The following is a 27,439-nucleotide window of genomic DNA, read 5'->3' as shown; positions in this document are numbered from 1 at the left end:
AAGACACCAGGGTCTTAGAACCAGCTAGACTAACATGTGATGACTGTAAAAAACTTCTTGGGGCTTGAGTTTAATTGTCAATTGAATTGTAACAATACCATATACCTTAGCAGGGAGAGCGTGATGACCTGAGCTGGTTCTTTATGCTTATGCACCTGTTTTTATTAAGGATGGTTTTTGCTTAACTTTATACTTCTGGACTTCTCTGTGAATGTTTTTTGTTGTTGTTGTTTGTTTTGTTTTGTCCCAGAAGCTGGGACTAAAGGTGCACGATACCACACCCAGCTAATTTTTTGTATTTTTTATCAGAGACAGGGTTTCACCATGTTGTCCAGGCTGGTCTCAACTCCTGGCCTCAAGCAATCCGCCCGCTTCAGCCTCCCAAAGTGCTGGGATTACAGGTGTGAGCCACTGCACCCAGCCCTCCCCTGAATGTTGAGTCTCAAAATCCTCTGAACTAAATGGCATTATTCCTGTTACGCAGACAAAGAAACTGAGGCCCTAGAGGTTCTGATAAGAGCAAAAGAACTAGCACAGGTCATCTCCCCCTCCTTCTTTTCCAATAAGTAGTTTTCCATACACTGAAGATTGCCGATAATTGACTTTCTCAGCTTCTGTTTTCCTGACATAGAGCCAAGGGGTAAAGAGAACACCCACCATCTTGACGGTGCCTGCAAACATGCCGAGTCCTAAAGGACATGGATTGTTTTCTATTCATAGCATTGCCCAGGGCACATCCTAGGAGAATGGTGAAGGCAATGCTGAATTTAATCAAGTAAAAAACTGTCACTTTCCTACCTGTATGTAGAATACCTAAAAAATAATCTCAATGCTTACCTATCCACAGCTCTGTCTAGCAAGTAAAACAGAGCCTGAAGTACCACATGTTGGACTGACTTGTGGGGATGATGCAACCTGGCAGTAAAGAGGGCAATGGACGCTCCTGTTGGGTCCCGAACATTCTAAAGCAAATAAAACAAGAAACATTAAAAAAATCAAATAGAAAATCACAGCAATTACTAAGACTTATATACTGGGAAAGGGTTTGATACATGTAGAAAACAGATGCTAACAATAATTCCCTGACTTCACCAATTGCTCTCTAAAGGGAAGAATGTTAATATCATCCCTTGCCTGATTCTCTCAGGACTCCCTGGACCATATTTCTGTGGTAAGAAAAAAAAACACATTCTCTTTGCTCTTCAACTACAGACAAATCAAAGGATGGCTGTGCACTGGCCTCCTAGCTAACTTCCCTGGCAGAATGGCAAAAGAAACAAGCAGCAGAAGAGAACCAGGGAACAGGACCATGATTTCCACCCTCTGCCTTAAAAGTGCCATTATGTGTTTACTTGAAAGGCTGAGGTCTCAACTAAGTGGAGAGCTTGTGTTAAATATGGAAGCATGGATGTCTGACACATTGCATACCTATCCCAAAGACCATGACTAACCTTAATGGACCAACTGAAGAAACTTTCCTAAGTCTGCTGTACAACTGATTTTCCATAATTCAATATTCAATTATCATTAGTAACTCTAATTACTGGAAATTATTAGTAATTCAATTGTTACTAAAATAATTTTATACCAAACTGCATGGCTGTTTCACATCTGCTCCTAACTGTGGAGACTCTCTAGATTCAGGATAAGGTATATAGGAACAAAGTCCAAACAGGACACCAGTTAAAAAAGGAAGTAATAAGGCCCTATGAGATAGGTCCCTAAACACTCACTAAGATGGTGAATTTTCCACTGAGGATCTCAGAACGAAGAGGTTCCTCATGAGGTTTCAGCTTTACAATGCCTTCCTTCCTTCGAGTTTCCTAAAAAGGAAGCACAGCAAAACGTATTAATATGAAAATATGTATATCCAGGACAGCACCATGTAACCACCAAATCTCAGAGATAAGGTGGTTATCAATGAATGAATCAATTATAAATTTCATAACTAAATAAATTTTGTAACTAATTTCATAACCAATTCTACTTCATTTAGTTGAATTAGAATTCAATTAAATGGGCCAGGCACAGTGGCCCACGCCTGTAATCCCACCACTTTGAGAGGCCAAGGCGGGCAGGTCACCTGAGGTCAGGAGTTTGAGACCAGCCTGGCCAACATGGTGAAACCTTGTCTCGGCTAAAAATACAAAAATTAGCCTGGCATGGTGGTATGCGCCCATAATCCCAGCTACTCAGGAGGCTGAGGCAAGAGAATCGCTTGAACCCAGAAGGTGGAGGTTGCAGTGAGCCAAGACAGCACCACTGCACTCCAGCCTGGGCGACAGAATGAGACTCCGTCTCAAAAAAAAAAGATTCAGCTAAATGAATAATGAAGTCAACTAAATGAATAGTGAAGTCAACTAAATGAATTATGAATTTCTTTGTAACCTGCCTCCAAGCCAGCCAAGCATTTTCAGAATTCCTGTCCAAAGCTACTTTATCAGCCCCTCAGGTAGGGTATTTTTCTCTGACTCAGTAAGAACCCTAACCCTGAAGAGTAACCAGTATGTTATATTCAGGTGCAGAATCAAGGTTCTTTTTTTTTTTTTTTTTTTTTTTTTGAGACGGAGTCTCGCTCTGTCGCCCAGGCTGGAGTGCAGTGGCGCAATCTCGGCTCACTGCAAGCTCCGCCTCCCGGGTTCACGCCATTCTCCTGCCTCAGCCTCTCCGAGTAGCTGGGACTACAGGCGCCTGCCACCACGCCCGGCTAATTTTTTGTCTTTTTTAGTAGAGACGGGGTTTCACCGTGGTCTCGATCTCCTGACCTCGTGATCCGCCCGCCTCGGCCTCCCAAAGTGCTGGGATTACAAGCGTGAGCCACCGCGCCCGGCCAGAATCAAGGTTCTTAAACACGCAGCAGCACTGGCATGGTACCAGGACACTAAAATATAGACCTCAAAAATGTCTGGATGCATACATCCTCACATATTTTCTAGGTTTAGGCCTCTCCTATGTTTAAATAGGAGCCTTCTCTCCACCTGATATTGTCTCCAACAGCAGCTACCATGACTTCATTTTCCTCACCCTGATGGCCAGATTCTTTTTTTTTTTTTTAATTGAGACCGAGTCTCACACTGTTGCCGAGGCTGGAGTGCAATGGCATGATCTTGGCTCACTGCAACCTCCACATCCAAGAGATTCTCTTGCCTCAGCCTCCTGAGTAGCTGGGATTACAGGCACGTGCCACCACGCCTGGCTAATTTTCGTGTTTTTAGTAGAGACGGGGTTTTGCCATGTTGCCCAGGCTGGTCTCAAACTCCTGGGCTGAAGCGATCCACTCGCCTTGGCCTCCCAAAGTGCTGGGATTACAGGCATGAGCCACTGCGCCCAGCATCTTCAGTCCTCCTCTTAAATGACAAGGTTGACCACCTACATTTCCTTTTTCCGGAGACATTCTCTACCTTTACATACCGATAACAAAAAAATATTACCTTGGTTTGTCTTATTTCATCAACTGCTTGTTTTAAACCTCTTAGGCTGGGCACGGTGGCTCATGCCTGTAATCCCAGTACTCTGGGAGGCCGAGGTGGGCGGATCACTTGAGCTCAGGAGTTCGAGACCAGCCTGGGCAACATAGCAAAACCCCATCTCTACTAAAAATACAAAAAATTAGCCAGGTGTGGTGGCGCGTGCCTGTGGTCCCAGCTACTCGGGAGGCTAAGGTGAGGTGGGAGGATCACTTGAGCTCAGGAGGCAGAGATCTGCAGTGAGCTGAGATCATGCCACTTCACTTCGGTCTGGGAGACACAGCAAGACTCTTCTCAAAAAAAAAAAAGTGCTTCCATAGAATCCAGTGCTGCCTTACCATAACATTTCTATAACTCTTTGTTTATTCTTTCTTTTTCTTTTTTTTTTAAACAGCCTCACTCTGTTGCCCAGACTGGAATGCAGTGGTGTGATCTCAGCTCACTGCAACCTCCACCTCCTTGGTTCAAGTGATTCTCCCTCCTCAGCCTCCCGAGTAGCTGGGAATACAGGTGCCAATACACCCAGCTAATTTTTGTAGTTTTAGTAGAGACACAGTTTTGCCATTTTGTTCAGGCTGGTCTCAAACTCCTGACCTCAAGTGATCCGCTGCCTTGGCCTCCCAAAGTGCTGGGATTACAGGCGTGAGCCACCGCGCCCAGCCCTAGTCTCTCTTTCTAAATAGTAATCTCTGCACCTGGAACACAGTAAGTATAAAATAAGTATCTGTTGAGTAAATGAATGAATATTGAATGAGCTGGTCCACAAGATAGATGTAACCAAACATCAGTTAAGCTAATCCTAGTGCTTGTTATCCCAATTTTTTTTTTTTTTAGGGAGATTTTGTATTTCTTTAGAAGGATTCTGACCCCAAAGTAACATGCTGTATAGTGTTTTATAAAAGACACTACTGAGAAAGCAAACAGAAGCACAAAACCAAAGTCTGTGCCCCCTCAAAAAACAAAAATCAAAACAAAGTAAAATCCTGATGCTGCTACATTTTCATAAAGATACTTTGAGATAATGGACCTAGCTAATACACAGTTGCTCTTCTTTTCCAGTGTTAAAACTTCCCTTCCTGAACTGCCCACTAAGTTCATCATTCATCTGAATGGCAAGTTTCTAAAAGCCTTAGACATCCTGAAAATCAAGATTTTCATGTGGCCAGAGGCCAATGTAAAGAGCTAGGATTAAAATTCTACGAAGGGTGAACCCCTATCCTGCCACCAGGATGCTGTCAGGCTACTTCCTCCGTCTCAGTCATTAGATGTGGCATCCTGGTCTACGATCAAAACTTAGGTACAAAAGTAGTGCCTTCCAGCAGCTGCCTTGCCCAGCTTCAGCTCTCACAAGGGCTCCTGGATATGGATCCATTTTTTATGAAAGTGGGGAGGAACACTTAGAGAACCGACATGTGTGTCGAGCATGACAGGGACAATAGCAACCCTTAGCCCAACTGCCACAGGTCTGGTCCACCCCTGAGCAACATACTCTGTAGGAGTGGAACAATTCTATGGCACGGAGCACATCAAACTTCCTTGCCATGAGGAACTTGACAGCCACATTCCAAGACAGCGGGGAAACATTGTACTGAACTGTCCACTTGTTAATCTCTTCGAGAAACTGCTTGGTAGCCTGTTTGACAAAGAAAGAAAGAATAATTAGTAAGAAGAGAGCATACTTATGGAGTCAAAAAACAAACAAGTAAAAACTACCATCCCTTCCCCAAGCAAGTCTGAACCCAGTTTGCTACAGGGAGCAGGAAAAGACAAACAAAAGCAGAAACAGGTCTGAAACCAGACATAGTTAAAATCTGTATAATTCAATGAGGCCGGAAGCCAGATCTAGGTTCAGAAAACAGGACTTAGCGCAGGTATGCATAAAAAAATGAGGGGGGAGAAGAGAGATCCTGAATGAGATGCAAATTACTAGTCCCAAAGCAAAAAATAAAAAAATAAAAAAAATTTGGGGCCGGGCGCGGTGGCTCACGCTTGTAATCCCAGCACTTTGGGAGGCCGAGGCGGGTGAATCACGAGGTCAGGAGATCGAGACCACGGTGAAACTCCGTCTCTACTAAAAAAAATACAAAAAATTAGCCGGGCGTGGTGGCGGGCGCCTGTAGTCCCAGCTACTCTGAGAGGCTGAGGCAGGAGAATGGCGTGAACCCGGGAGGCGGAGCTTGCAGTGAGCCGAGATCGCGCCACTGCACTCCAGACTGGGCGGCAGAGCGAGACTCCGTCTCAAAAAAAAAAAAAAAAAAAAAAATTTGGGAGGCCATACTTTGGGAGGTGGAGGCGGGAGGATCACTTGAGGTCAGGAGTTCAAGACCAGCCTGACCGACATGGTGAAACTCCAACTCTACTAAAAATACAAAACTAGGCTGGGCGCGGTGGCTCACGCTTGTAATCCCAGCACTTTGGGAGGCCGAGGCGGGCGGATCACGAGGTCAGGAGATCGAGACCACGGTGAAACCCCGTCTCTACTAAAACTACAAAAAATTAGCCGGGCGTGGTGGCGGGCGCCTGTAGTCCCAGCTACTCGGAGAGGCTGAGACGGCAGAATGGCGTGAACCCGGGAGGCGGAGCTTGCAGTGAGCCGAGACTGCGCCACTGCACTCCAGCCTGGGCGACAGAGTGAGACTCCGTCTCAAAAAAAAAAAAAAAAAAAAAAAAAAAAAAAAAAAAAAAAATACAAAACTAGCCGGATGTGGTGGCGCACACCTGTAATCCCAGCTACTTGGGAGGCTGAGGTAGGAGAATTGCTTAAACCCAAGAGGCAGAGGTTGCAGTGAGCTGAGATCACGCCATTGCACTCCAGCCTGGGCAACAAGAGCGAAACTGTCTCAAAAAAAAAAAGAAAGAAAGAAAAAAAGAGAAAACAAAAAGAAAAGTGGCCAGGCCTTCCGAAGGATTATTGCCTAATGCACAGTGTAGTAGAGCAGTCTCAGCTGCTGCTTTGGTCCCACAAGCCAACCGGACACAGCAAAAGAATCAGAAAATGGTTTTGGCTTTGGAATTTGAGACCAGTAAAATTATTAAGAGCTTAACAAAGGCCGGGCGTGGTGGCTCACGCTTGTAATCCCAGCACTTTGGGAGGCCGAGGCGGGCGGATCACGACATCAGGAAACCGAGACCACGGTGAAACCCCGTCTCTACTAAAAATACAAAAAATTAACCGGGCGTGGTGGCGGGCGCCTGTAGTCCCAGCTACTCGGAGAGGCTGAGGAAGGAGAATGGCGTGAACCCGGGAGGCGGAGCTTGCAGTGAGGCGAGATCGCGCCACTGCACTCCAGCCTGGGTGACAGAGCCTGAGACTCTGTCTCAAAAAAAAAACAAACTTAACAAATCAAAAGAGCGGCTATTCTTTGTGCTGACTGACCCCACTGGACCTCTCCATGCTTTACATGGCAACCCCAAAACTGGATACTAGTATCCAGAGTCAGTAACAGCCCCTCTGGATAGTGGTTTTGGAAAGGGGAGGAAAATCTTCATTTACTGTCTGACCCAGGCTGGCAAGATGCCTGCTTCCAGAACTGTTTCTATCTCTCAACTAATTCATGTTCTTTTACGCACTCTCATCCTATTTCTCCTTACATTATAACCAATTTCCTTTTTAGACAAACTACTTTTCTGTTTCTTCATTTTAGAATGATTTAAATTGGGATTTTTTTTTTCTTTTTTTGAGACAGGGTCTCTCACTCTGTGACCCAGGCTGGAATGTAGTGGCACAATCTTGGCTCACTGCAGCTTCGACCTCCTGGGCTCAAACAATCCTCCAGCCTCAGCCTCTCGAGTAGCTGGGACTATAGGCATGGCATATGTCACCACACCCAGTAATTTTTTTCTTTGTTATTTTTAGTAGAGACAAGGTCTCACTACGTAGCCCAGGATTGGTCTCAAACTCTGGGGCTCAAGCGATCCTCTCGTGATCCCTCTCAAAGTGCTGGGATTACAGGCATGAGCCACTGCCCTCAGAATTTTTTTTTTTTTTTTGAGACAAGGTCTCACTCTGTCACCCAGCAGACTGGAGTGCAGTGGCACAATCACTGCTCATTGCAGCCTCAAACTCCTGGGCTCAAAGGATCCTCCCATCTCTGCCTTCCAAGTAGCTATGACTACAGGTGCACACCACCACGCCTGGGTAATTTTTTTGATTTTTTGTAGAGACGAGAACTCCCTTTGTTGGCCAGGCTGGTCTTGAACTCCAGTGCTCAAGTGATCATTCCATTTCGCGTTCCCAAAGTGCTGGGATTGCATCTGTGAGCTAAATTGGGATTTTTTTTTTTTTTAGACAGTCTCACTCTGTCACCCAGGCTGGAATGCAGTGGCGTGATCTTGGCTCACTGCAACCTCTGCCTCCTGGGTTCAAGTGATTCTTCTGCCTCAGCCTCCCGAGTAGCTGGGACTACAGGCGCACACCACCACGCCCGGCTAATTTTTGTATTTTTAGTAGAGACAAGGTTTCACCACATTGGCCAGGCTGGTCTCCAACTCCTGACCTCATGATCTGTCTGCCTCGGCCTCCCAAAGTGCTGGGATTACAGGTGTGAGCCACCGCACCTACCCAGGAATAATTGTTTTGTAGGCATTCTACACTACTAAAAGCTTCATGCATGGCTATTCTGTCCCTTCCATCCAGAAACTTTTCTCAGCTGTTTGTCTACAATATGATGAACCTGATGAGAATTCTGAATTTTAACCATACCTCTATTCCCAATCAACCCACAGTTATGACTTATTTATTTGTATTTAATAAGCACCTGTTATTTGTTAAGCTAATACTTGCACTGGAAAGTATAACAAATGAAAAAATGAGGTTTGCTTCAAAAGGTATAAAACTAGCTTACCATGTGACCATGGACAAGGTAATTCTGTCTTTGCTAATTTTCCAATTGAAAAATAAAGGGAGGACCGGGCACGGTGGCTCACAACTATAATCCCAGCACTTTGGGAAGCCAAGGCGGGTGGATCATTTGAGGTCAGGAGTTCGAGACCAGCCTGGCCAACATGGTGAAACCCTGTCTCTACTAAAAATACAAAAATCAGCCAGGCATGGTGGCGCATATCTGTAATCCCAGCTACTCGGGAGGCTAAGGCAGGAAAATTGCTTGAACCCAGGATGTGGAGGTTGCAGTGAGCCAAGATCGCGCCATTGCACTCCAGCCTGGGCGACAGAGCGAGATTCTGTTTCAAAGAAAAAAAAAAAATGGCTGGGCGTGTCGGCTTATGCCTGTAATCCCAGCACATTGGGAGGCCGAGGAGGGCAGATCACGAGGTCAGGAGTTCGAGACCAGCCTGGCCAATATGGTGAAATCTCATCTCTACTAAAAATACAAAAATCAGCTCGGCATGGTGGCATAAGCCTGTACTCCCGTCAGGAGGCTGAGGCAGAAGAATCGCTTGAACCAGGAGGTGGGGTTGTAGTGAGCCAAGATCATGCCACTGCACTCCAGCCCGAGCGACAGAGAGAGACTCCATCTCAAAAAAAAAAAAAAAAGAAAGAAAGAGAAAGGGAGGGCTGGGCACGGTAGCCCATGCCTGTAATCCGAGCACTTTGGGAGGCCAAGGCAGGAAGATCACTTGAGGCCAATTCAAGATCAGCCTGGCCAACATAGTGAGATCCTGTCTCTATTATATATATATATATAACATTATATATATTATATATATATTATAATTATATATATTTTATATATAATATATATATATTAAAGAAAAATAAAGAGAAAAAGCATAATAGCAATGACCTACTTCAGAGTCTTGGCAACAAGTCCTACCTTACAAATACAATCCAAATTGCTACACACTATTTAAACAACTGGCAAACTAAAATCCCAGGAGCGTCAGCAATACCTCATAACAGAGCATCTGATTCATCCCCCAATTTCTAGGAAAGGACAAAAGTACTTTATAAACCCGAGGAAAGTCTAAACGGCCTGAGGCTGCACCTGAGCTTTAGAGCCTTACAATTAAGGCAACATAGCTCACACCATTGGAGAAGGAAAGAACCAGCAAAACCAACCAGGCAAAGTGCATGAAAAGAGCCAAGAAATAAAGGCCATGAAGAAAAGCTTTCAGAAAAGCTTTCAGCTGGCCTGGAACCAGCTGAAGCCATGCCAGAGAAACGAGTCCCAGAGAAGACAACAGGACAAACTTAGAATGCTCCTTCAGAAAATAGTTTTGAGTTGCCTCTGTGGAGTGAGTGGCCAGCATCAAAATGAGGAAAGATGGAAGGAAAAACAAGCGAGCACAGAAAGATCCCAGAAATAAAACTCTAGCCAGTCAGTAAATTCCCCAGGAGACATGGTACCTGTTTTTGTTGTTTTTTCTGCTTTTTTTTTTTGAGACAGAATCTCGCTCTGTCGCCCAGGCTGGAGTGCAGTGGTGCAATCTTGGCTCATGGCAAGCTCCACCTCCCAGGTTCACGCCATTCTCCTGCCTCAGCCTCCCACCACCACACCCGGCTAATTTTTTTGTATTTTTAGTAGAGACGGGGTTTCACCGTGTTAGCCGGGAAGGTCTCGATCTCCTCACCTCATGATCCACCTGCCTCAGCCTCCCAGAGTGCTGGGATTACAGGCATGAGCCACCACCCCTGGCCGAGACATGGTACCTGTTTTTTAATTAACCTATTATCCTTTAAATCCTGTTCTCTAGTGGGCCTCTCTGATGTTGCTTATAGAATAAAACACCAGAATAATAGAACATATTTTTCCTGCTACTTAGCTGGGTATACAATTTCTAATAAAAAATAATCAACAGATAAATCAATGTATAAGTGGAAGTGTAAAATCTAAATGACCAAGAGGTGATATGAACTCATCATATATCCATCTGTTAAGATAAATTTTCATTTTTTGGCTGGGCACAGTGGCTCGACCCTGTAATCGCAGCACTTTGGGAAGCCAAGGTGGGCAGATCACGAGGTCAGGAGTTCGAGACCACCCTGGCCAACATAGTGAAACCCTGTCTCTACTGAAAATACAAAAAATTAACAGGGTGTGGTGGCAGGTGCCTGTAATCCCAGCTACTTGGGAGGCTGAGGCAGGAGAATAGCTTGAACCCAGGAGACAGAGGTTGCAGTGATCCAAGATCATGCCACTGCATTCCAGCCCAGGAGACAGTGCGAGACTCTGCCTCAAAAAAAAAAAAAAAAAGATAACTTTTCATTTTTCATAAATAAACCATGTCCTAATAAGAGAAAGGCACGCAGGTTTCACACACTTCCTTCAAAGTACATCTTGCCTTCCTTTTTATTAAGCTCAGTTCCTCCAAGGTTCTTAATGTTCTGTAGCTCCCAAGAGCTGTTGCCTTGAGCTGACCTCTGTCCCCCTGCTGGTCAGGATGTTATTCTTGGCTTTAAACACAGGAACAATTCCTCCTGGTTTGGCCTGACCAGGCCTTGCATGTAGAGTCCAGTGTACTGTAAACAGTGATGTGATATTTACAGATACAAATACACACGCATAGCACCTGCTCTGTTCAGCCTCAGATTCACCCTCCTGCACACCCACCCCTCTGGTGGAAGAGATGAACCTCTAAAAGGAGTCAGAAAGAATGGTCTCATCTTCAACAACCTTCCTTTAGACAGTTAATCAGATTTCTCCCTCTGTTTGCACATAGGTTTAACATGACCACTGAGTACAAACTAATTTGTAGCCCTGTTGGTTACCAGAAAAACAAGTCCCAGCAACTTTAATGAGCAACACACTCTTCAGAAGGGATAATTGAAATTCTCGAAATTAAAATTCAGTGTATTTCCTAGTGAAAGAAAGAATGGGCCAAAAGATGAGTCACAGTTTAGAAAATATTTTAACTCCAGGACAATGGTTTGAATCTATCTATGCTTATGAAACACAAGTTGTTAACACCTGGCAGCTAAGGAAGAGCTGGAGTTCAAACAGCTCTGGTCTTCCTTTGGGATAAGGTCTGAACTGTTATATGGAGAAACTAACATTACCACTTACAACCCTCCTTAACCAGTTTTTCAGGTAAGGGTAAGATTTGTTTTGTTTTGCTTTTTTGAGACAGGGTGTTGCTCTGTCACCAAGGATGGAGTGGAGCGATCATGGCTCACTGTAGCCTCGACCTCCTGGGCTCAATTGATCCTCCTGCCTCAGCCTCCCAAGAAGCTGAGACTACATGCACGTGTCACCATGCTTGGCTAATTTTTGCATTTTTTAGTAGAGATGGGGTTTCACCATGTAGCCCAGGCTGATCTCGAACTCCTGGGCTCAAGCAATCTGCCTGCCTCAGCCTCCCAAAGTGCTGGAATTACAGGCATGAGCCACCATGCCTGGCCTCAAGGGTAAGATTTGTTCCTGCATAGTCAAAAGCATACTATAATTATCTACTTCTCCCACAACCATGTTTAAATAAATAAAAACAAGTTTCTTGACTATGGCCATGAAGATAAAGATACTAGAGAACCTGCTATAAAACAACTGAGAAAGCTGTCAATTAAGCAGGGTACACCCTGCACACAATTCGTTAGTGTTGAAATAATGGTATCAGAGAGAATAAAGTCAACAACATAGCCTCCATGTTACATCAAACTCCCAAGAGCAGCTATAATTTTGAGATGAGCTTTGGGCAAGGAACTAGCCACTCAAGAGGTCAAGAATAATGTGCTGGCACTCTCAGTTCCACAGGTAGTACGTTAAATCCTATATCCCAAGATAACCTAGGAGAGAGTGAAGAGCCAGACCTATAAGAAACCTGCTCTTGAAATAAACAAAAAACTTTTGTCTCCTGAAATGTCAGTCACTTAGCAACAAAGGAGAAAGTTTAGTGTGGTTTTGGGGATTATAAAGAACCAATCCATCTTCTTATTCACTACTGTGTGTTATTTGGGCAAGTCATTTAACCTCTCTGAGCCACAATTTCCTCACCTTGAATGAGAAACGGATGGAAGAGTACCCATTACCATACCTAGCACTTGGTAGTCCCTGAATGGATGAATGTTCATTCTCTTTTTTCTTTCCTCTGGTCATTTCACACTAAAACTTCTTTCAACAGAGATAGAGTTTCTTAGAATCATATGACCTCTGTTGCTTCCCTTTAGCCTGTATCAATGCAATCTCTCTAATCCATTTTATACAAAACCATACATTTAAACTAGAAATATGTGTTCAGGCTGGGAGTGGTGGCTCACGTCTGTAATCCCAGCACTTTGGAAGGCCAAGGTGGGAAGACTGCTTGAGCCCAGGAGTTAAGAGACCAGCCTGGGCACCATGGTGAGACCCCATCTCTACAAAAAAATTTAAAAATTAGCCGTGAATGGTGGCACATGCCTGTGGTCCCAGCTACTCAGGGGGGCTGAGGTGGGAGGATTGCTTGAGCCTAGGAGGCCAAGGCTGCAGAGGGCCAAGATCATACCACTGCACTCCAGCCTGGGTGACCGAGTGAGACTCTATTTCAAAAAAAAAAAAAGGCCAGGTACAGTGGTTCACGCCTATAATCCCAGCACCTTGGGAGGCCGAGGCAGGTGGATCACCTGAGGTCAGAAGTTTGAGGCCAGCCTGGCCAACAGGGTGAAACCTCGTCTCTACTAAAAAAACAAAAATTAACCAGGTGTGCTGGCTTGCGCCTGTAATCCCAGCTACTCAGGAGGTTGATGCGGGAGAATAGCTTGAACCCAGGAGGCAGACGTTGCAGTAAGCCAAGATCATGTCATTGTACTCCAGCCTGGGTGACAAGAAAGAAAGAAAAACAAAAGAAATAAACATTCAACTGAAAACAGTTTTTGTTTTTTTTTTGAGACAGTCTCACTCTGTTGCCCAGGCTGGTGTGCAGTGGCGTGATCTCAGCTCACTGTAAGCTCCGCCTCCTGGGTTCATGCCATTCTCCTGCCTCAGCCTCCTGGGTAGCTGGGACTACAGGTGCCCGCCACCACGCCCAGCTATTTTTTTGTATTTTTAGTAGAGACGGGGTTTCACTATGTTGGCCAGGATGGTCTCGATCTCTTGACCTCGTGATCCACCCACCTCGGCCTCCCAAAGTGCTGGGATTACAGGCGTGAGCCACCGCGCCCGGCCTCAACTGAAAACACTTTTTAAAGGACCAATTCTTCCTCATGCAAGGCTCTGTGGCTATAAAGAAAAAGCTGAGGCCAGAAGTATTTAGACTTCAGTTCCCATCTTTTTGTCCCTACTTTCAGACTACTCTGGCAGCTCCAGAGATTAACAATGCCATCCTAGGCACAAGCTCCTTTTAATAGCGCAAACTATGGAGAGGTCTCAATACAATAAAGAAACAGGTGTTGGGCCGGGCGCGGTGGCTCACGCCTGTAATCCCAGCACTCTGGGAGGCCGAGGCGGGTGGATCATAAGGTCAGGAGATCGAGACCATCCTGGCTAACACGGTGAAACCCCGTCTCTACTAAAAATACAAAAAATTAGCCAGGCGAGGTGGCAGGCGCCTGTAGTCCCAGCTACGTGGGAGGCTGAGGCAGGAGAATGGCGTGAACCCCGGGGGGCGGAGCCTGCAGTGAGCCGAGATCGCGCCACTGCACTCCAGCCTGGGTGAAACAGCGAGACTCCGTCTCAAAAAAAAAAAAAAAAAAGAAACAGGTGTTGATACAGGTGTTGTGCAGAACAAACACCGTGAAAAAATGCAGTCAGTCATCCTGCAATGAAGACCTAAATAAGGAAAGTGATTCAAGATAAGATGCAATGTCTGGCTTTTACCAAATTTGAAGATACTTCTGTATTTCAACAAATATGCCATTTCTCCATTATTTCAGTGATGGATGCATTAATGAACTACCTTCCTCTCATGCCTGTTTCCCCCTCTCTCCTTCATTGTGAATTACTGCCTTTTTATATCTATTGATCCCTTCAGCCCATATTAATCTGCTAGGAGACAGACTCTGAGCAAAGACACACTGGTTTGCTATAGGGCAGCAAGAGGTTTGATGAATTTCCAAACTAAAACTACAATTTTTCCATAAGCACTTTGTCAATGTACCAAAAAAGGAAACAAATCCAGTCCCTTTAATATTTACTGGTTTATCTCAAATATTTTCCACTTCTCAGGAAAACATTGCCTTTTCTTAAAATGTGATTTTAAAAGAGATAATGCTTTCTTAAATAGGCTCTTACTGCATTTGGGAAAAGTTTTAAGTATATTTTCTGATTTTATCATATTATAAAACAATGTAATAACAAAAATTTGCAAAAAAGTAAAAGGCCAGTCATAATCCACGTGCACACACACATTTAAAAAAAAACTTAAGAGAAGGGGAGAAGAAAGGATTAGTCAAACATTCACAACAAATATTTGCTGAGGGCCCACTGTGCTAATCAGTACAGTAGTTGTTAAGAAGATACAACATAGATCGCTTCTTGGCCTTTGGCTAAGATCAAGTGAGAAGACACAACATAGAGACATAAAGACCCTATTCCAAGCAGTTTACAATCATTTAACTATGGAGACAGATGTATAAATAGGTCTTTACCACATAATGTAATAAATTCTAGGAAGGTTCTATGAACAGAATGCTATGGGATTCAAACCCTCTCTATGGATATAAAAAAAATTTTTTAGGAGTGCCTTGAAGGATGAGTAGGAATCTGTCAGGCAGAGAAAAGTATTCTAGTCAGAGAAAACAAAATGTTTCAAATCAGGGTCATAAGAACAGGGCTTATTGGAGATATCATATAGCTAGTGTGTCCAATGTGTATTAGGCAGAATGGTGGGAGACGTGTGAACAGGGGGTTGAACCAGACTGGGAAGGCCCTTGTATGCTGCACTTCAAATTCCAGACATGATCCTATAAACATAAAAGATTCAATAGAGATCTTTAAGCAAAGGGATGAGATGATGAGTTTGGTTCCCCTCTCCCACCTCAAAAAAATAACTATAAGCAGTGGGGAAGTCAGACTGAAAGGAAAAAAAATCTAGCAACAGGGAGGTAAGTTCCCTGAAGACAGGGATCATATCTATTGTATTCACCTAGTTCCTAGCACTGTGCCTGGCACAAAGCACTTACTTAATATCTATGATGAATGAATTAATTGTTGAAGTCTCAATATTATTAACATTTAGAGGGCAGACAGAAGATGAAGAACAAAGGAACTTTTATAATTTTCTTTTAGAAATACTAGTGATTGCAGGCCAGGCACGGTGGCTCACACCTGTAATCCCAGCACTTTGGGAGGCCAAGGCAGGTGGATCACCTGAGGTCAGGAATTCGAGACCAGCCTGACCAACATGGCAAAACCCCGTCTCTACTGAAAATACAAAACTTAGCTGGGCATGGTGGTGGGCGCCTGTAATCCCAACTACTTGGGAGGCTGAAGCAGGAAAATTGCTTGAATCCAGGAGGCTGAGGTTGCAGTGAGCCGAGATCGCATCATTGCACTCCAACCTGGGTGACACAGTGAGACTCCGTCTCAAAAAAAAAAAAAAAAAAAAAAATACTAGTGATTGCTGAAAATCAAATAAATGGAGATCTAAACAAAAACAAGAGGAATCGTCAAATATCTTCCTTTAAAAAAAAAAAAAATAGGCCAGGCTCGGTGGCTCATGCCTGTAATCCCAGCACTTTGGGAGGCTAAGGTGGGCGGACCACGAGGTTAAGAGATCGAGACCATCCTGGCCAACATGGTGAAACCCCATCTCTATTAAAAATACAAAAAACGTAGCTGGGCGTGGTGGCACACACCTGTAGTCCCAGCTACTCGGGAGGCTGAGGAAGGAGAATCACTTGAACCCGGGAGGCAGAGGTTGCAGTGAGCCGAGATGGTGCCACTGCACTCCAGCAGGGCGACAGAGCGAGACTCCATCTCAAAAAAAAAAAAAAATAGGCCAGGTACGGTGGCTCACACCTGTAATCCCAGCACTTTGAGAGGCCGAGGCAGGCGGATACCTGAGGTCAGGCTTTCAAGACCAGCCTGGCCAACAAAGCAAAACGCTGTCTCTTCTAAAAATACAAAAATTAGCCACGTGTGGTGGTGCCTGCCTGTAATTCCAGCTACTCAGGAGGATGAGGCAGGAGAATCACTTGAACCCGGGAGGCAAAGGTTGCAGTGAGCCAAGATTGTGCCACTGCACTCCAGCCTGGGAGAGAGAGCAAGACTTTGTCTCAAACAAACAAACAAACAAACAAACACAAAACTTCACAGTAAAGATAGCTCTCACATTACAGGCTTCTCCGAGGAATGTGAAGACTTGGTTTAACATCAGGAGATCTATCAAAGCAATTTTTATGTTAACAGGAAAGGAATAAAAGTATATAACCTTCTCAACAGATGCTGAAAATGCACTGCGTAAAATCCATCACACATAGGCCCCGTAATTTTTTTCTATTAAAGATGGGAAGGCCAGCAGGTCTGCTGTTACTACCACTATGCAACATTGCACTGAAGGTCATACTTAACGAAGCCAAAAGATGCGTAACAACCTGATGCATAAAGACAGGAATTTTAGGCCAGATGCAGTGGCTGCAATCTATAATCCCAGCACTCTGGGAGGCCGAAGTGGGCAGACTGCTTGAGCTCAGGAGTTCGAGACCAGCCTGAGCAACATGACAAAACCCCGTCTCTACAAAAAATACAAAAATTCGCCCAGCATGATGGCACATGCCTATAGTCCCACAAGTGGGAGGATCACTTAAGCCCGGGAGGCAGAGGCTGCAGTGAGCGGAAATTGCACCACTGCACGGCACCCCAGCCTGGGTGACACAGCCAGACCCTGTCTCAAAAAAAAAAAAAAAAGGAATGTTAAAGAAGAGAATAAAATTCAGAAACCATACAGTGTATATCTAAGTATACAGTATATGAAACAAATAATATGACTATTAGTAAGCAAAAAGTATTATAGGAATTTAGATATGCATATAAATATTTGTAGGATACACAAAAAAATGGTAATAATGGTCACCTCTGGGGAGAGAAAATGAACTGGGGCTGGGTGTAATGCTTCACACCTGTAACCCCGACACTTTGGGAGGCTGAGGCAGGAGGATCACTGGAGTCCAGGAGTTCCAGACCAGCCTAGGCAACAAAGCTATAAAAAAATTTAAAAAAGAAAGAAAGAAAGAAAGAAAGAAAGAAAGAAAGAAAGAGAAAATGAACTGGGAAACAGCATTGGAAGATAAACTATAAGCAATCTTTAAACATTTTTCTTTGGCTGGGTGCGGTGGCTCACGCCTGGTAAATCTCAGATGTTTCACCATCTTGGCCAGGATGGTCTTGATCTCTTGACCTCATGATCCTCCTGCCTTGGCCTCCCAAAGTGCTGGGATTATAGGCATGAGCCACTGTGCCCGGCCAGTGGTTTATCTTTAGTAAACAAATTACATTTACTATCTTCTCTCTGAAGGAAGTTGGTATTTAGAAGATTTCTTTTTTTTTTTTTGAGATGGAGTCTCGCACTGCCACCCAGGCTGGAGTGCAATGACACAATCTTGGCTCACTGCAACCTCCGCCTCCCAAGTTCAAGTGATTCTCCTGCCTCAGCCTCCCAAGTAGCTGGGATTACAGGCATACCTGGCTACTTTTTGTGTGTGTTTTTAGTAGAGACGGGGTTTTACTACGTTGGCCAGACTGGTCTCGAACTCCTGACCTTATGATCTGTCCACCTCAGCCTCCCAAAGTGCTGGGATTACAGGCTTGAGCCACGGCACCCGGCCTAGTAGAGAAGATTTAATTGGAGGACCACGAAGGTAGAAATGTTCACCTATTTGAATATGTGAACTTTTTTGTTGTTTTTTTTTTTTTTTTTTTTTTTTTTTTTTTTTTTTTTGAGACGGAGTCTTGCTCTTTCGCCCAGGCTGGAGTGCAGTGGCGCAATCTTGGCTCACTGCAAGCTCCGCGTCCCGGGTTCACGCCATTCTCCTGCCTCAGCCTCTCCGAGTAGCTGGGACTACAGGCGCCCGCCACCACGCCCGGCTAATTTTTTGTATTTTTTAGTAGAGACGGGGTTTCACCGTGGTCTCGATCTCCTGACCTTGTGATCCGCCCGCCTCGGCCTCCCAAAGTGCTGGGATTACAAGCGTGAGCCACCGCGCCCGGCTGTTGTTGTTTTTTGAGACAGAATCTCCCTCTGTCACCCAGGCTGAAGTACAGTGGTGCGATCTCAGCTCACTGCAACCTTGGCCTCCCAGGTTCAAGTGATTCTTCTGCCTCAGCCTCCTGAGTAGCTGGGATTACAGGCGCACACCACCACGCCAGGCTAACTTTTGTATTTTTAGTGGAGACGGGGTTTCACCATGTTGGCCAGGCTGGTCTCGAACTCCCGGCCTCAAGTAATCCGCCTCAAGCAACTCCCCTGACCTCCCAAAGTGCTGCGATTATAGGCAAGAGCCACCACGTCTGGCCTGAATGTGTGAACTTCTAAATTATATGTCACGTTTTATTTATTAGGAAGTGTGAAGTATAGAATTCCTTATGGCTAAGACCTATAAAGGTATCATTAAAAAATTTAAAGACTTAAAATACCCCTCAGTTTCTCTGCCTTTTTGAAGGAAAGCATCAGAAATAAAAAACAAAAGTGAAACTGACTTTTACAAAAGTTTAGCATTGAGATACAGCAAATAAATAGGCACAATGAAAGAAAAGGGAGTAGAGTCAACTAAGTTTGAGTGCACTGTAAATACTTTTTAAAAAATAATGTGTGGCTGGGCATGTTGGCTCACACCTGTAATCCTAGCACTTTGGGAAGCCAAGGCAGGTGGATCTCAAGAGTTTGAGACCAGCCTGGCCAACATGGTGAAACTCTGTCTCTACTAAAAATGCAAAAATTAGCTGGACGTGGTGGCACATGCCTGTAATCCCAGCCACTCAGGAGGCTGAAGCAGGAGAATCGCTTGAACCCAGGAGGTGGAGGTTGCAGTGAGCTGAGATCGCACCAGCCTGGGTGACAGAGCAAAACTCTGTCTCTAAGAAATAAAAAGAAAAAGAAAGAAAAATGTGAATCAGGTCTGATTGGAAGCACTACTTCTGCTGCCTTCCTGTTTGTACTTTTCAGCTGCTGCAAGAATGATCCAGGCGGCTGCTGGGTGAGGTGACTCACGTAATCCCAGCACTTTGGGAGGCTGAGGTGGGAGGATTCCTTGAGAACAGCATGGATAACATAGTGAGATCCTGTCTCTATTTAAAACAAAAAAAGGATGATCCAGGTGGGACAAGATGACTCATGCCCGTAATCCTAGCACTTTGGGAAGCTGAGGTGGGAGGATCGCTTGAGCTCAGGAGTTTGAGACCAGCCTGGGTAACACAGGGAAACCTCGTCTCTAAAAAACAAAATTAAAAATTAGCCAGGTGTGGTGGTGCACACCTGTAGTCCCAGGTACTTTGGAGGCTGAGGTAGGAGGATCACTTGAGCCTAGGAGGTCCAGGCTGCAGTAAGCCGTGATCACACCACTGCACTTCAGCCTGGGTAACAGTGAAACCCTGTCTCAAAAAATAAAAATATAAAAAATAAAAAAAAGAGACAGGATCTTGCTCTTGCCCAGGCTTCAGTGCAGTGGCATGATCATAGCTCAGTGTAACCTTGAGGTCCTGGGCTCAAACGATTCTCCTGCCTCAGCCTCCCTAGTAGCTGGAACTACAGGTGTATGCCACCACATCTGGCTACTTTTTTAATTTTTGTAGAGATAGGGTCTCACCAGCCGAGACTGGTGTCGCACTCCTGGCCTCCAGTGATCTTCCCCCATTAGCCTACTGAAGTGCTGGGATTATAGGCATGATCCACCACACCTGCCCTCATTTTATTATTATTATTTATTTATTTTATTTTATTTTTGAGATGGAGTCTCGCTCTGTCGCCCAGGCTGGAGTGCAGTGGCATGATCTCGGCTCACTGCAAGCTCCGCCTCCCAGGTTCACGCCATTCTCCTGCCTCAGCCTCCCCAGTGGCTGGAACTACAGGCACGTGCCACCACGCCTGGCTAATTTTTTGTATTTTTAGTAGAAACGGGGTTTCACCGTGTTAGCCAGGATGGTCTTGATCTCCCGACCTCCTGATCCGCCCGCCTCAGCCTCCCAAAGTGCTGGGATTACAGGCGTAAGCCACCATACCTGGCCTTTATTATTATTATTTTTTGTTTCTGAGACGGAGTCTTGCTCTGTCACCTAAGCTGCAGTGCAGTACTGTGATCTCAGCTCACTGCAACCTCCACCTCCCAGGTTCAAGCAGTTCTCCTGCCTCAGCCTCCCGAGAATGAGACCATCCTGGCACATGGTGAAACCCTGGCTCTGCTAAAAATACAAAAATTAGCTGGGAGTGGTGGCGTGCACCTGTAGTCCCAGCTACTCGGGAGGCTGAGGCAGAAGAATCGCTTGAACCTAGGAGGCAGAGGTTGCAGTGAGCCGAGATGGTGCCACTGTACTCCAGCCTGGCGACAGAGCAAGACGCCATCTCAAAAATAAAATAAAATAAAATAAAATAAAATAAAATAAAATAAAATAAAATAAAATAAAAATCATTAATAGGACTACTCCCAGCAATCTGGATAAATGTATATTGGGAACTCAGAACCAACTGCTTAAAACTACATGTGGCACAGAATCTTTCATAGTGAGTTTACAAACATTTTCTTACTTTAAAAGATAACCCATACTATCAAGTCTCTTTATTCTGATATCCACGTGTTGCAAGATAGGAAGTCTTTCTTGTTCACCCATTAAGGGACTATATGAACTTCAGACTCAAAGCCCTACAAATCTCATCAGAAAGGGTAAGGCCAAATAACCACGAAGAAAGGCCTAATACCCATCTGCCTAATGAAACCAAATGGGATGGTTCTGAAACCATGGGACTCTTCCATCTACCACATCAAGCATTATGCAAGAACCCAAGAAGAAAAAAAGCTAACTGCTATTAAAGGATTAATATCCCAACTGGGAATGGATCAACAGGAAACCAGGGTTGACCAAGTGAAGTTTCCTATCTGAGTCCAAAGCTTCAGGCAACACTGAGGGGCCAGTTTAACACTGAGCTGTTAAACATGAAAAGCTCCTCAGTGTTAATGGCTTCCTACCAGCAGAAGTGAAGGGCTAAGGTTTATCAGCACTCCACCAGCCAAATGTGACAGCCCCAGATCAGGAATAGTTTGTCTCCAATACCTGATGAGCAGAAAATGTTCTATTCCTTTTAAAATGCTATTTCTGTCTCCCTTGGCTCATGGTTCCTTTGCACACATAAGACAGCATTAGTCACATATTAAAGAAGGCAATTCAATCCCTTCATTTTTTTTTTGGCTTTTTTAAAATTATACTTTAAGTTTTAGGGTACATGTGCACAATGTGCAGGTTTGTTACATATGCATACATGTGCCATGTTGGTGTGCTGTACCCATTAACTCGTCATTTAGCATTAGGTATATCTCCTAATGCTATCCCTCCCCCCTCCCCCCATCCCACAACAGTCCCCGGTGTGTGACGTTCCCCTTCCTGTATCCATGTGTTCTCATTGTTCAATTCCCACCTATGAGTGAGAACATGTGGTGTTTGGTTTTTTGTCCTTGCGATAGTTTGCTGAGAATGATGATTTCCAGCTTCATCCATGTCCCTACAAAGGACATGAACTCATCTTTTTTTTATGGCTGCCCTTCATTTTTTTAGAGCAAGATTTTGCCCCTCCCAGTTCACATAAACCAAAGAGCAAGGTCCTGCAAGAAATCACAACAGTAGTAACCATGTGTGAAGCATTTAAGATATACCAAAGAAGGAACCATACTACATCATACTCAACACTGACAAGGTAGGTATTATTAACTGCATAAAGAAATCAAAGGCTCACGGAGCCAAAGCAAACTGTCCAAGGTTACTCAACCAATAAATGGCAGAGCTGAGGTTTTGAGCACTGAATCCAAGTCTTTTCAAATCCTTATAGTCTTTCCACTCCACTAAATAGGCATGAGAAATACAAGACACATATCATTCATCTTATTAGGTAATATATATGTCATTTGTTTGTTGATCTATGCACAAAATTACTCTTGAAGAATAAATAAGAAACTGGTAGCATCAGCTGTCTCAGAGGAGAACTAGGTAGCTGGGAGACATGGTGAGAAGATTAATATTTTCCATATTCCTTTCTGTATCTTTTTAAGTTTAAATCGTATGACTATATTATCCACTCAAAAAATAACAACAAAACATATTAGTTTTATATAGCCTTTAACTAAAATATACATAACAGGAATTTTTGAACATAATATTTTTGAAACTATGCCACCAAACAATAAGTTTGTTGGTAATCTTCATTTCAGGGCCAAAAAAATGAGTTAGGGAGCTCTACACAGGGGTAAAGGATGACAGCTGTTCTACAAACTGCTAGCCCTAGATGGGGATGCTTCCATGCACTGCAGGAGTGTGCCACTCTCACTTTCCTGCTGGAGGCATTTTCCATTAGCATATTTACTAAACACAGGTTGGCATCTCTCCTCTCAGGTTTAAAAAACACTTGCCAGGCAAAAGTTATCAAAGAGGATGAAGAATTCCCAAAAAAAAACAGAGGAAATAGGTAAACAAGGAAAACAAGGAAGTAAACAATTCTAAATTGTCATAGGAGAAAATTCACATGGATACATATGTAACAAACCTGCACATTGTGCACATGTACCCTAAAACTTAAAGTACAATAATAAAAAAAAAAAGAAAAGAAAATTCATGTTAAGAGGTTGAGAGGCAGAAGAATATAACATAGAAGAGAAACAGAAAAAAACGAAATCTGCCGAGTAAACAAGAAGCTCCTGGCCAGGCATTGGGGCTCACACCCATAATCCCAAAATTTTGGGAGGCCAAGGCAGGAGGATCGTTTGAGCCCAGGAGTTTGAAACCAGCCTGGACAACATAGGGATATCCAATCTCCACAACATATGAAAATAAATTAGCCAGGTGTGGCGGTGTACTGCTGTGGTCCTAGCAGGAGGCTGAAGGGGGAGGATCACTTGAGCCTGGGAGTCCAAGGCTGCAGTGAGCTGTGATGATGCCACTATGTTCCAGCCTGGGTGACAGAGCAGAACCTGCCTCAAAAAGCAAAACAACAACAAACAAACAAAACACACACACACACACACAAAACAAGAAGCTCCTCATCCACCAACAAGAGCAAAGTCATCTAGGTTCCCAGAGGGAGGTAACAGGGGTAGCTGGTCACATTCTCCACAAGAACCTGTAGACAGCTTGCCAACTGCCACTCATGCCGCTAGTGAGGGGGTGAACCACACAACCAGAAGAAACCTGTAAAGTCTTTCTGGGGGAAAAAAAATTTTAAAGAGCTTGGTAAACATAGAGAGTGGGAGGGGCCTTTGGTAACATTTTTTTTTCTCTTCTTCCAACTGATAGCTTAGACTTTAGGAAAGAAAGGAGGAATGTGAATGGCTGTGAGGAAATTGAAGTTGGCTTTCCAGATCATGCTAAAACATTCTTCCCCCTTCCTCTACTCCCAAACCTGGCTTATTCCTATTTATCCTTCAGGTTGTTGCGGGAAGTCAGGGACCCCAAACGGAGGGACTGGCTGAAGCCATGGCAGAAGAACGTGGATTGTGAAGATTTTATGGACATTTATTACTTCCCCAAATTAATACTTTTGTAATTTCTTATGCCTGTCTTTAATCTCTTAATCCTGTCAGTTGAGGAGGATGTATATAGTTCCAGGACCCTGTAATAATTGTGTTAACTACAAAATTGTACAGCATGTGTGTTTGAGCAATATGAAATGTGGGCACCCTGAAAAAAGAACAGGATAACAGCAATTGTTCAGGGAATAAGAGAGATAACCTTAAACTCTGACTGCCGGTGAGCCGGGCAGAACAGAGCCATATTTCTCTTCTTTCAAAAGCAAATGGGAGAAATATCGCTGAATTCCTTTTCTCAGCATGGAATGTCCCTGAGAAAGAGAATGCGCACCTAGGGGTAGGTCTCTGAACTGGCCCCCCCAGGGCGTACCTGTCTCTTATGGTCGAGATTGCAGAGGTGAAATAAACTCCAGTCTCCCATAGCGCTCCCAGGCTTATTAGGAAGAGGAAATTCCCATCTAATAAATTTTGGTCAGACCAGTTGATCTCAAAACCCTGTCTCCTGATAAGATGTTATCAATGACAATGGTGCCCAAAACTTCATTAGCAATTTTAATTTTGCCTCAGTCCGGTGGCCCTGTGATCTCACCCTGCCTCCACTTGCCTTGTGATATTCTATTACCCTGTTAAGTACTTGATGTTTGTCACCCACACCTATTCGTATACTCCCTCTCCTTTTGAAACTCCCTAATAAAAACTTGCTGGTTTTTGTGACTTGTGGGGCATCACGGATCCTACCAATGTGTGATGTCTCCCCGGACGCCCAGCTTTAAAATTTCTCTTTGTACTCTGTCCTTTTATTTCTCAAGCCGGCTGACGCTTAGGAAAATAGAAAAGAACCTATGTGATTATCAGGGCAGGTCCCCCGGTATCAGGTCAGCCTAAATCCTACTTCATCCTATAAATTTCTACTGCTTTCCAGCCAAGCACTGACCAAACAGTATTATAAAGCTTATGTTATTGTCTATCTGCTCCCACTAAACTGTAAGCTTGGGAAGATGCAGGGGCCAAGGGTTCTATGCCACAACTGCATACTCAACACCAAGCATAGTGACACCATTCTGATAAGTAAATGTGTCAATGGTGATGGGCTCTTGGCCTGCTAAAAGAGTGTGGTTCACAGAGAGTAGGAAGAACATATTTGAACACTTGCCAATCTGATTATAGGAACTTAAAATTTAAAATACAGGAGAGGGCCGAGCATGGTGGCTCACACTTGTAATCCCAACACTTTGGGAGGCTGAGATGGGTAGAATGCTTGACCCCAGGAGTTCAAGACCAGCCTGGGCAACATAGTGAGACTCCCATCTCTAGAAAAGATTTAAAATAAAATAAAGTAAAACAAAACAAAACAAAATAAAATAAAGTAAGAGGAGAGCAAAAAATTCCTAAATAAAACTGGGAAAGAACATCAGGAAAATAACATGAAAAGAAAAGCAATGAAAGAGGTGACTATTAAATCACAGAAGAAACTATCTAGAAATTAGATATCTTAATTCCCTGCCAATATCTTAATGTCAGACATCTATAATAGGATATACAAAATAAAATAATTTAAAATAAATTTATGGCCAGGTGCGGTGGCTCACGCCTGTAATCCCAGCACTTTGGGAGGCAGAGGCAGGTGGAATCACTTGAGGTTAGGAGTCCGACATCATGACAACAGCCTGGCCAACATGGCGAAACCCCGTCTCTACTAAAAATACAAAAATTAGCTGGGTGTGGTGGCACACGCCTGTAGTCGCAGCTACTCGGGAGGCTGAGGCACGAGAATTGCTTGAGCCAGGGATGGGAAGATGCAGTGAGCCAAGATCACATCACTGCACTCCAGCGTGGGTGACAGAGCAAGATTCTGTCTGAAAAAATAGATTAAACTAAAGTAAATTTATGGATTTTGTAAAATAAGTAAGACAGGTCTCTACCCATAAAAATCTGAGTTTGGCGGAACTGTGAACACAATACACCAACTAATGGGCAAATGGAATTCAAATCTTTATTATTTTTATTTATTTATGTCTTTTACAAACAAAAGTAAGTAATTCAAATATCAAGAGGGGAAGTGGAATGACAGCACATCCCAAAATGATATTCCCTGGAGAAATCCTTGTAATCCAAGCACTTTGGGAGGCCGAGGCGGGCGGATCACGAGGTCAGGAGATCGAGACCACGGTAAAACCCCATCTCTACTAAAAATACAAAAAAATTAGCTGGGTGTAGTGGCGGGCGCCTGTAGTCCCAGCTACTCGGAGAGGCTGAGGCAGGAGAATGGCGTGAACCCGGGAGGCGGAGCTTGCAGTGAGCCGAGATTGTGCCACTGCACTCCAGCCTGGGCGACAGAGCGAGACTCCGTCTCAAAAAAAAAAAAACAAAAAAAGAAATCCATAAACCACACTAGAAAATTTCTGAATGGGGATAAAAGAGAGTAATGGACATGATACAGCTACTGGGAGACCCCTTCAAACTGCTCAATAACAGAAAATATAGATTGTTTTCTTGACTCAGATCCCAAAATTGTCAGGGTGAGAATGGTGTATAGAAATAGGGAACTTCGGCCAGGTGCAGTGCCTCACGCCTGTAATCCCAGCACTTTGGGAGGCCGAGATGGGCGGATCACGAGGTCAGGAGTTCAAGACTAGCCTGGCTAACACGGTGAAACCCCATCTCTTCTAAAAGCACAAAAAATAAGCCAGGCATGGTGGCACATGCCTGTACTCTCAGCTACTCAGGAGGCTGAGGCAGGAGAATCGCTTCAACTTCGGAGGCGGAAGTTGCAGTGAGCCGAGATCGTGCCACTGCACTCTAGCCTGGGCGACAGAGCGAGACTCCATCTCAAAAAAAAAAAGAAATAGAGAACTTCATGTTCATGAACCTTGACATTTGCTGGATATCACATTTAACTTAAAAAGGGTGGGTGGGCACAGAAAGCCTGATAAATTCTTGTGGACAGTTTCATCCTAAAATGATAAGAGAACGACTACACTGGACATTATCCAGACTAAGGAGAAATACTAGGTGAAAAATTGACAGGGTTTCAAAAAGAAAGTAACCACGTAATCCTTAAAAGTGTGATAGCCAACAACTAAGTGTTGTCAGGAGGCAGTTAAGAATCCAAGTTCTAGACAGAGCACCAGTCACCCCACATTAAAGACCCAGTTCCGCCACAGCAGAACTCTGACTCAGGCAAGTCAAAAACCACCTGTGCCAGGCCAGGCACGGTGGCTCATGCCTGTAATCCCAGCACTTTGGGAGGCCTGGGTGGGTGGATCACCTGAGGTCAGTAGTTTGAAACCAGCTGGCCAAATGGTGAAACTCCGTCTCTACTAAAAATACAAAAAAATTACCAGATGTGGTGGCGTGCACCTGTAGTCCTAGCTACTAGGGAGGCTGAGGCAGGAGAATCACTTGAACACGGGAGGCAGAGGTTGCAGCGAGCTGAGATAGCACC

General features: G+C 44.3%; 1 protein-coding gene across 3 annotated transcripts in view; it reads right to left on the bottom strand.

The window, feature by feature from the left end:
• The window catches only part of PTPN9 (protein tyrosine phosphatase non-receptor type 9), a 112,739-nt gene that overhangs the window by 52,301 nt on the left and 32,999 nt on the right, over positions 1 to 27,439 (bottom strand). For all 3 annotated transcript variants that reach the window (XM_055277712.2, XM_063638696.1, XM_063638697.1), the window contains 3 exons: positions 4,957 to 5,100; positions 1,734 to 1,823; positions 838 to 962 (listed from right to left, as the gene is read on the bottom strand). In XM_055277712.2, the coding sequence (XP_055133687.1) occupies positions 838 to 962; positions 1,734 to 1,823; positions 4,957 to 5,100 (359 nt within the window). The remainder of the gene's footprint in view (positions 1 to 837; positions 963 to 1,733; positions 1,824 to 4,956; positions 5,101 to 27,439) is intronic.

This window comes from Symphalangus syndactylus, chromosome 5 (assembly GCF_028878055.3).
Source record: "Symphalangus syndactylus isolate Jambi chromosome 5, NHGRI_mSymSyn1-v2.1_pri, whole genome shotgun sequence".
NCBI classification, from domain to species: domain Eukaryota; kingdom Metazoa; phylum Chordata; class Mammalia; order Primates; family Hylobatidae; genus Symphalangus; species Symphalangus syndactylus.
Note: the sequence above shows the minus strand (reverse complement) of the source record. Positions and strands in the feature narration are given on the sequence as shown.